The 10,460-nt window shown below is 34.5% G+C and overlaps 3 protein-coding genes across 4 annotated transcripts in view; 1 reads left to right on the top strand and 2 right to left on the bottom strand.

Moving 5' to 3' along the window:
- LOC107662289 (abhydrolase domain-containing protein 2-A-like) overlaps positions 1-1,952 on the bottom strand; it is a 31,301-nt gene extending 29,349 nt beyond the window's left edge. Inside the window, exon 1 of the mRNA XM_016452256.1 lies at positions 1,884-1,952. The gene's annotated coding sequence lies outside the window, so the exon portion shown is untranslated. The remainder of the gene's footprint in view (positions 1-1,883) is intronic.
- Positions 1-5,355, top strand: part of LOC107662290 (uncharacterized) — a 6,977-nt gene extending 1,622 nt beyond the window's left edge. For both annotated transcript variants that reach the window (XM_016452257.1, XM_016452258.1), the window contains exons 3-6: positions 431-796; positions 1,951-2,070; positions 2,236-2,326; positions 4,718-5,355. In XM_016452257.1, coding sequence (XP_016307743.1) covers positions 431-796; positions 1,951-2,070; positions 2,236-2,326; positions 4,718-5,084 — 944 coding nt within the window. In that variant the 3' untranslated portion in view covers positions 5,085-5,355. The remainder of the gene's footprint in view (positions 1-430; positions 797-1,950; positions 2,071-2,235; positions 2,327-4,717) is intronic.
- Positions 5,356-5,735: 380 nt separating this feature from the next.
- Positions 5,736-10,460, bottom strand: part of rasl12 (RAS-like, family 12) — an 8,516-nt gene continuing 3,791 nt past the window's right edge. Inside the window, exons 5-7 of the mRNA XM_016452264.1 lie at positions 9,715-9,788; positions 9,342-9,532; positions 5,736-7,009 (exon numbers count right to left, since the gene is read on the bottom strand). Coding sequence (XP_016307750.1) covers positions 6,676-7,009; positions 9,342-9,532; positions 9,715-9,788 — 599 coding nt within the window. The 3' untranslated portion in view covers positions 5,736-6,675. The remainder of the gene's footprint in view (positions 7,010-9,341; positions 9,533-9,714; positions 9,789-10,460) is intronic.

Here is a 10,460-nt window from a genome sequence, read left to right as displayed (position 1 = left end):
CTTATATATTGTTGCTCTTTTGTTAGTTTTGACTGCTTTTATTGTCCTCTTTTGTAAGTCGCTTTGGATAAAAGCATCTGTTAAATGACTAAATGTAAATGTCAATTCCTGTTTGTGAGAAACAGGAATTACTAAAAAAATGTCTAGATGAATTATAGCAGGGATAATGTGCTTAATTGTGATTTCATGACAATTACTATTGTGGCAAATGTGAATTACAAAAAATAAAATAAACATTTCTACAAAAAATCCTCATATTTAAAACACATTATTTTAGCGATTAGAATTTTTCTAATTATAGCAATTAGAATTTGGTGTGTAAATGTGCTTAATTGTCATTAAAATAATGTCACAATGCAAAAATTTTAATGGCCCTAAAACAGACTTCTACACAAACACATCTATGCTAAAAGTCCATTTTTATTTCAAGGCACAATTGGCTTTACGATCCATAGCATGAAGGAAGGTCTGTGTCTAGAGGACTCGTATGAAGGAGCTGTTGAGTTAAAGACATGCAGTCTGGACTCAGTCCTGCAGCAGTGGAAGTGGACAGATCACTGGTTCCTAGTAAACACAGGAACCCTGAGGTGTCTCTCTGCCGTGTACACTGACCCAGTCCAGACTATCGCTTGTGATTCGAGTGAACATATCAAATGGCAGTGCAAAGCTCAACAGCTCATCAGCCTGCAAAACTCTCTGGCATTGAGCACAGAGAAAGGAAAACTCAGACTGAACACGGGTGAACACGACACATGGAAATCTCTGGATGCGGGCGACGTCTGCCAGAATAAACTGAGTGAGTAGAGGCTGAAAATAACAACTGAATAATTTAATAACTATTATTTATTTATGTATTATTTATTGTCATGCTCATTTCATCTGGGTTGACATACACTCCCAAAGCTGCATTTGTTTGATCAAAAATACAGTAAAAACAGTAATATTGTGAAATATTATTACAATTTAAAATAACTGTTTTCTATTTTAAAACCACTCTAAAATGCTGATTTGCTGCATAATAAACATTTCTCATTATCAATATTGAAAACAGTTGTTGTTTGACCCTTTAACTCTAGCACTTTCTATTCTATTTTAATTCTACTTTATCTATATTTATCTTCATTTTTTTGCTTTTTTTACACACTAGCGTTCTATTTTTGTATTCTATCTACTTGTTTTTCTTTGTGTGTGTGTGTATATGTGTGTGTATAATATATCTCCATATCTTTGTGGAAACTGATACCTTGTTGAATATGAATTCTTTGATGAATAGACATTTAAAAAACAGCATTTATCTAAAATAGAGATTTTTGTAACATTATAAACATCCTTGCTGTCACTTTTGATCAATTTAATGCGTATTTACTGAAAATATCAATTTTAAAGGGGTCATATGATGCGATTTCAAGTTTTCCTTTCTCGTTTGAGAGAGGCGGGGCATAGAGGACCTACAATAATGTACAGTATTTGAAAAATAATGTGTTTTCTGAACATTAAAGCATGTCAACATATTCTGTTACACCAAATACACAAAATAATGATCTTTAAAAAAGCATCATATGACCCCTTTAAAAAATCGTACCGACTCCAAACTTTTACATGGTAATCGTTACTAATAATCTAGTGAGTACAATATAGTAACTAGGGAAGTACATTTATTGATTTATTTTGCATTTTGACATATTTCCATGAAAAATCGAAGTATTCGAAAATTTTATTCTTTTTTTATTTTGATTTATTTTTGCACCACTGAATGAATTATAGGGGAATGTGCTTCATTGTCATGAGAATAATGTCACAGTGCACAGTGTCTGGCTTCCCTTTCACAAGAGTGTAAGAGTGTTTTCTGCCACGTTTGCAACATGAAAAGAAGCTCCACTGACCTTCTTCAATTCGTCTCTTCATGGTATGATTCTATACTATACATCTCATCATCACTGATTCTCACAGGGTCCAGAAGAGAAAGCGATTTAGAGACCGATGAGTTTGACTATGCTGAAGGGCCGCCTGCACCGAGAATGACAGAGGCACAGAAGAAGTTTTTACAGTGGTATTACCGCACAGAGGACCGTGAGTGTGTTCCTTTGTGATGTCCTTGTCTCTCATATTTACAGAATTCAATATGCCCATCCATGAAATGGCTTGAAATGCACATCTGGATGTTGCTATGTGAAAAAAGTGTACTTGCATCACACTAATACTCACAAACTGTTCAATGCCGTTCTCATTTAACAGCAACAACGTGGAAGTTTGGCATGCTGGCATTTGCTTTTCTGGGTCTTCTGATTGGTGCTATGCTGATGGTCATGGGCATGATGGCTAATAGGTTAGTAGCACACGAGTAACACATTGGGTTAATAACATTATGACTATAGTTAACAAAGAGCAGTTTTAAAGTAAACAAATACACAAGTAAAGACATATATACTCAAATACATTTTAAAGCATCACATATCTATCATATTTATCGCCTTTGCTATGTAGTAAGTAAGCTTGCTCAGTAACTCACCGAGTACTTTCGATGCAAAGCGCTCTGGTATGATTCCAGTGGAACACTGCTCGAAAAAAGTGCTCAAAGCCATGTAAAAACAAGGTAAAATTGCATGGTCATCAGCCATTTGATTTCCGAACTGCCGCAATATGTGCATTAACCAAAGTCACGATTATCTGATTCTGAGAAAATTGAACACACCACTATACAGTTCACTTTGAAACTAATGCAAGACATGCAATGTGATATTATTTTTGAAAAAAATGTTGCCACAGGCATATCATTTTCATGAGCCTGGGTTGTTTTTCTTCAGATCAGTGTGCTGGTCTCTCTGGGTTATTTATAGCACTAATACACAATTTTGAAAGAATAAAGAGAAAAAATAATCATCTTTTTTTTTTTTTTTTTTACGGAACTTCAAAAGGTTTTCAGGCTTATAGTTCTAATTATTTTTATAAGTGTGATCCATAAGAGAAAAACTCTAGTTTCTGCTAGAGATGTTTTAGAAGAGATCTCAAGAGCTTCTCAGATTTTGAAACCTTACAATGTCTTTCGCAAGTAAATTTGCCAAGATACTAAAGTCTGCTATAAAAAGTCAGAGATCTTAAAACCCCCTTAACTGTCACCGTCCCACCTGTGGGATGCTTGGCGCTCTTTTTTTTTTGTCGTCCTTTTTCTCTAGCAAATGTTTTAGTAATCATCATAAATTATATATCGTTTGAAAGCTAAGAAGCCCAAGATTCATCCTGAGAAAACCCTTTTGAAATCAAACATTGCGTTACCATGGAAATGGTACTTTAAAATGTTTTGGTGGTCTCCTCCCCCTTAGCGGGCGGTGTCAAGTGTCATATTACAAAATGTCTTTTACAATCAAAACTTTTTATAATCTTGACAAAAAAACATATCATTGGAAAGGTCTGAGTCTCAGGATTCCATATTGCATTTTGTGATAGAAGCAATATTGGCAGAGAAATTTCAACTTATGTTAAAGAAAAATGCATTAAAAAAAATTCTATGGAGTTTGGATGGCACCCGGTGGCTGTTTGTGGTACAACGCCCTAAATAAAATCTTACAGAAACCTCCATTTTTTTCAGATCAACTTCAAATTTGGAACATAACTTATTTAGACAGAAGGCTTACATTTTATAGCAATTTTATAGTAAAACCTGTTATGTAAAATATGTATTATATACAAAATATAATAAAATTAGTACAGTGTATTTTCTTTACAATAAATTTTAACTTCTATAACTTTTTGATACTTTAATTTTTTTTATTATTATTATTATTTTTGCAAAAAAAATAAATGTTTTGAAAAAGTTTTTTCTTGAAAAAAAACTTTTGCCATAATCTGCTAATTGACTTTTTTAAAAAGAGACCAACCTTAGGTCTGTATTGCAAAGTGTTCATAAATTACAACAATTTAAGTTTGGATAGTGCACTTTCATGCCTATTTTAAAACATGGGGGGTGACGGTTAAGGGGTTTAGACTTTTCTTTGTACTTCTTTACATGTTCTAACTTTTATTTATGTACATGATGGTCTGAAAACTATTTTGAACTGAACTCTATAAAGCCTGCTGTATCATATTTGATACACCAATTTCTAAGGCCTCTAAATGATCCATACTTTGCCTTATTGTACACAATCTGTTACACGCCTTCTGTCGTCTGTTTATAAATTTTTAGCAAATAAAAGGCATTTTAGTATAATTCTGAAAACGTCCACCTTCTGGTACATGTGTCTTTTTGCTGTACAATATTGCTGTGAAATCTACTGATTTTTTGTAAAGTAAGAATATTTTTTATATTGTTAGTAATATTTAAAGATGAACACTTACTGTACTGAAGCCAGTAGGTTTACTTGATTATCCACACGTCATTTCTTTTTTAGAAAAATCGTGTCTATCAAATATGATGCATCAGGATTTTGAGTAAGGTTTATATTTGCAAATCTCTCAATCGTCATGGTGTTGTATTATATGTTGTGCCCCCCACAATACAAACTACACAGCGTTGATCATAAAATTAAACATTTAAATATCATCTTACTAAAACATTATTGGGAGATATAGAGTGATTTATGAGGGGGGGGGGGGGGGGGGGGGGTGATGACAGTTAAGGGGTTAATATAAACTTAAAAATGTCCCATCAAATTCTGACAACATATGAGCTGCTGTCCACATTAATTTCATAGCTTCCATAACATCCATGTTTCCCATACAGGAACAGGAAGCAAATAGCCAAATACAAAGCAGCCTCAAAAGTCACAGCGGTGAAACCTGAAATGGAGGAGTTGCAGGTCATGGTCACTGATAAGGTCACAGAGGTCAAGGAGGAGAAAACCCAGTTCACCCCATCCGAACACAACAGCCATAGGGATTGGGAAGAGCCTTCATACGACAGCAAAGCCTCAGAGGGACTGAAGCCCGGAGAAATTGTGGTGACCTGGAAGGATGGGAATGTGTCTACTTTGTATCCCGAACCTGCAGAGGAAGGACAAGGGGAAGAGGACGTCCACAACACAGATGTAGAGACTCTGTCCCAAAACTCCCCCCAAGCAATAGCTTCATCTGAGGCAATTGCATTTTAACTTAGTTCTACTGTTTATGTTGACTTTATATTCACATTATATTCCAAATGAAGACATCTGATTGGTTGACAGAATATTTTAGAGTTAACCCACATCGAAAGGGGCGCATACCCACAGTAATTCAAATTTGTGGTCAGCCAAAATCATTTTTTTTTTCTCCAAAGGAGATGTCTATTACATTTACGTTGACAGCAAAAAGTTATTATAAGAATCATTTTTAAATGTTTTTGAATAAAGTCTCTTATGCTCACAAGGCTGCTTTTATGCAAATACTGTAAAAACAGTAATATTGTAAATATATTTATAATTTAAACTAATAGTTTTATTTTAATATGTTTTTGAGTGTAATTTATTCCCTTTATGGCAAAGCTGAATTTTCAGCATCATTCCTCCAGTCTTCAGTGTCACATGATCCTTCAGAAATCATTCTAATATGTTGATTTACTGCTCCCTTATTATTGGTGCTCAATTATTATTAATAATAATTCTTATATTTATCAGTGTTGAAAACAGTTTTTGCTGCAAATGTTTTCAACATTGATAATAATAAGAAAAGTTTATTGAGCAGCAAATCAACAGGAATAAATTACATTTTAAAATATATTACAATAGAAAACAGTTATTTTAAATGCTGTTCATATTAGTGTTGTACTGTATTTTGATCAAATACTGCTCTATTGGTGATCATTAGAGATTTCTTTCAAAAACATAAAAGAATCAATTATTCTTATAATAACTTTTGGCCACCAGTGTTTAATAATTATTGCACTTGGTTTCCCTAGCCCAAAATATATGCTTATAGCCTTGGGTCAACCAACCTGATTTATAATTACATAATATATTTACACATATATTAATTTCAAGTTTTATAGTTTATGTTTCAAAATGCAAGTTTTCTATTTGTTATTAAAAAAAACTTTTTATGTAAAAGTGCATCAAAATTGGTCACGAGTTAACTTTTTTTCTGAACCATAAAGTAATAGTTTACCATACAAACTTTTATGGATTAAACCAAATATTTAATTTTCATATTTTTATGCTTCCCACATAAAGCAATGTAAATTATTCTCTTCTCTCTCACTTGATGTGATGCAATATGATAAACTTGGGTCATTTCAGTGTTTAATTAACATTATTTTTTACAGTTTAACAAGAACAAATAAAGATAAGCGCTACACTTTGTCCTGAAACTTTCTTTGGTATTCTGTGCATGATTAGGTTTTGTGTTTTGCTGTGTAAAAAAAAAAAAAAAAAGTCCAGATGAATCCTCTGAAATTAATATATTAAGTGGAAATTGGTTTTGCCACAATAAAACACAAGCATAATACTGGTGCAAAAAGTAGTGAAACAAACAAAAAAAAATCAACAATTATAACAGAATAATCTGAAATGCTATCAAAGACATTCATTAGCACTCGGAAATATTTAGCTCACTGTCCATTTTCATACAGTTACCGCATTCTCAAGTATGTGAGAGACGTTGCAATCCTTCAGGTTCTGTTAGCTTTGATGCTAAATGAGCCAATGCGACATCCAAACAAGCATTCCCTCTTGTAGATCCTCTCCATTATCAGAAGAGGGCATCATTACATCAGAAGATCTTGAAGCCCTTGAGCAGTGTAAGCGTGGGGGCTCTGCGTTTGCTCTGAGCTCTCGAGGACTTGACCGTAACCAGCTTTGCGGTGGCTGGGGTGGGCAGCTCTTTATAGCAGGCGGTGAGGGGAGGGGCAGAGGACAGGCTGATCGCAGACTTGTCTTCGCTGATGAAGAGCGGACGGATACTCCTCTGTGTTTCTCGCCTCACTTCCCGAATGGCTTGGTGAAAGATGTGCTGAACGGACAGGAAGTCCAAGCAGGCGGAAACTTCAAAGAATAGGCAGCCGAACCGCAAGGCCAGAGCGGCACCATCTGCCTTACTCACCTGTCTAAAAAAGATGTAAAAAAGACGCATTATGAAAGCATGCTTGATTCACTTTCCTTACATAAAATGGACCTCTTTACAAAAATCTAAAAATAATATATGAAAAATAATATATGCAGGTTATTTCAGGTATGCTGTTGTGCAACAATGGGGGAAAAAAACAGTATTGTAAATAATGATTAATTTAGTGTGGTTAAATTGAGTCAATAAAATAAGCTGATACCAGAAAGCAAATAAAAAACATGATGCTGTTGAATTTATGACAATTTAAAAAAAAATCATTTAAATAATAAATTTATTCAATTAATGTCATTTAATAAATATTTTGATTAAACCTAACTTACATTTTTATTAAACTAAAAATGCCATTCAAAAGGGGTAAGTGTGATTTTTTTTATCCAGCACGGATGCTTTGAATTGCTCAAAAGTGACATCGAAGACATTTAGACTGTTACAAAGGATTTCTATTACATACATTCTATTATTTCTATACATCAAATAAATGCTGTTCATTTGAACTTTCTATTCATCAAAAAATCCAGAAAAACTGCATCAGTTTCCACAAAAATATGAAGCAGCACAACTGTTTTCAACATTGATAAAAATAAGAAATGTTTCTTGAGCAGCAAATCAGCATATTAGAATGATTTCTGAAGGATCATGTGACACTGAAGACTGGAGGAATGATGCTGCAAATACAGCTTTGCATCACAGAAATAAATTAAATTTTGAAATATATTAAAATAGAAAACAGTTATTTAAAATTGTAATACATTTGCTCAACATTACTGCTTTTACTGTATTTTTAATCAAATAAATGCAGCCTTGGTGATCATAAGAGACTTACTTTAGAAACATTAAAAAAAGCTTACCAACCCCAAATAATTTGAAGGATAGTGTGCATAGAGTAAATACTAAAAAGTAACCATGTAATAATGGATAAAAACAAAACAAAACCTAATAAAAAGTGCATATGAAAACTGCAGCCTTAAGTAAAATTGTTAAATAAAGAGTTAAAGAAACAAGGGATGAGCAGTTAACGCTTTTATTTAAAGTGTGGCTGGCAAAGAAGCACACATTAATCTGCGGTTACATAAATAGATATATTTGATCGAGTCCAGCTGTATTATGGTCTTTTTAAGTATGATACTGCATAAATCATGCACTGTGTTTGCGTAATTAAAGGAAAATATAAAGGCGATAAATGTCCATCTCCTGGACCGATCAAATCCTTACTTAAACATTTCAGGGTCATGAAAAATTTTAATCTAAATAACTTGCGGTGGTACTAAGCATAATTGTCGTAATTATAGCCAGCCACAGGTCATATGTTCTTCCAGTTAAACTAACAAAAGGACATTCATACAACTATGTAAATGCACTATTTCCTGCTGTGCTTAGTTAGTGTTTTGACTAGCACATACTCTGACACAGGAAATTTGGCTGTTTAAGATTCACACTTAAAGGAATAGTTCACCCAAAAATGAACATTTGATGTAGATGAGTTTGTTTCTTCATCAAAATTTGGAGAAATGTAGCATCACATCACTTGCTCACCAATGGATCCTCTGCAGTGAATGGGTGCCGTCAGAATGAGAGTCCAAACAGCTGATAAAAACATCACAATAATCCACAAGTAGTTCACATGGTGATATAAACACTGCATGTTTATAATAAACAAATCCATCAATAAGATGGTTTAAATTCAGACCATCACTTCCAGCTAAAATACCTCTAAAGTCCTTTATCAATATTATTATTTATTTCTCCAGTGAAAAAGTCGCCTTGTCTGAACCAGGAGAGAAATATGCACAGATCAATAACTGCATACCTGCAAAAACAGTCCAAAACAGTTCTAAACAAATATGTGGGTGGATTTTGACGTGAGAGACAACAGGAGATGGACTTTTTCACTGGAGAAACGTTATTATGGATTTGTATTTTGGCAAGAAACGATTGTTTGAAGTTAAAACGACTTAATGATGGATTTGTTTCTTACAAACATGCAGCTTGTCAATTTACAAGGTGTTCACTGATGGACTGGAGTGGTGTGGATTATTGTGATGTTTTTATCAGCTGTTTGGACTCTCATTCTGACGGCACCCATTCACTGCAGAGCATCCATTGCTGAGCAACTGATGAAATGCTAAACTTCTCCAAATCTGTTCTGATTAAGAAACAAACTAATCTACATCTTGAATGGCCTGAGGGTGAGTAAAATTGCAGCCAATCTTCATTTCTGGATGAACTATTCTTTAAGATACATTACCAGCATTATACTGTATGTTATAATAGCAATGTTTACTGAAATCTAATAGAAAGGATGTTTAATTCACCTGTATCTCTCCATGTCCACTTTGTTGCCTAGAAGAATGACAGGAGCTTCTGGCTGCAGGCCTTTTGAGTAAAGGGTCACGGTCTCCAAGTACTGCTGGCAGGCCTCAAAGCTGTTCCGGTTGTCAATGCTGTAGACAATGATGAAGGCATTGGCCCAGCTTAAATAGCGCTCACAGTTGACTGGTCCACCCTGATTTAAATAAAGACAGATTTGTTTGCATACTGTAAAGCTGCTGCCAAGGTTATGCAACAAACTTCCTTTATGAGAAAGTAAAACATCAACCATTATAAGAAGATCAATCTGATACAAATATGAGGTGTCAATCTGCATAAAGCAGAATATTCTCAAAAGAGACAAATGGGCATCATTACCTGATCAGCCGTGTCCATCACTTTAACCAGAACTGGCTGCTGGTCCACAACTTCTTCTGAAGAGTAGGTATCTTCTGAAAATTAAAAAAAAAAAAGAAACTAACAGGTATTCAAAGAAACATTAAAACACTGTGCTCCCGCTCAAGTTACATGGCAGCTGCATAATGTGTTTTGTCTTCAGATGAAGTCTCTCTTTTCATTCAGTTCTTCACTAATGAAAAAATACATTTCGGTTCCTGACATCCATGGGCATTTTATAATTGATTTTATTATTATTTTATATAATGATTTCAAAATGAAAATGTGATACAACTACAAAGGACAAACATGAAGAAAAAAATATATATGGTGCATTGGAAAAAGACTTTAGACCAGGGGTGCCCAAACTCGGTCCTGGAGGGCCGGTGTCCTGAAGAGTTTAGCTCCAACCCCAATTAAACACACCTGAACCAGCTAATCAAGCTCTTACTAGGCATACTAGAAACTTGAAGGCAGGTGTGTTGAGGCAAGTTGGAGCTAAACTCTGCAGGACACCGGCCCTCCAGGACCATGTTTGAGCACCCCTGCTCTAGGCCCATTCACACAAAACCTGCTCCTTGTCCGTGTTATCTGATCTTGGGAATTTCCGCACTAGTCTAAGATCTTCACTTTTATCTCGAAGAGGAAAGGTAGGATTCCGCTTCCTGCTTATAAAGAGTATAACAGCTAGAGGGCTGATCCTGGATTAGGTTTTGCTCTATCTACTA

This window comes from Sinocyclocheilus anshuiensis, unplaced genomic scaffold (genome assembly GCF_001515605.1).
Source record: "Sinocyclocheilus anshuiensis isolate Anshui unplaced genomic scaffold, SAMN03320099.WGS_v1.1 scaffold579, whole genome shotgun sequence".
NCBI lineage: Eukaryota > Metazoa > Chordata > Actinopteri > Cypriniformes > Cyprinidae > Sinocyclocheilus > Sinocyclocheilus anshuiensis.
This window is presented reverse-complemented; position numbering and strand designations above follow the sequence as displayed.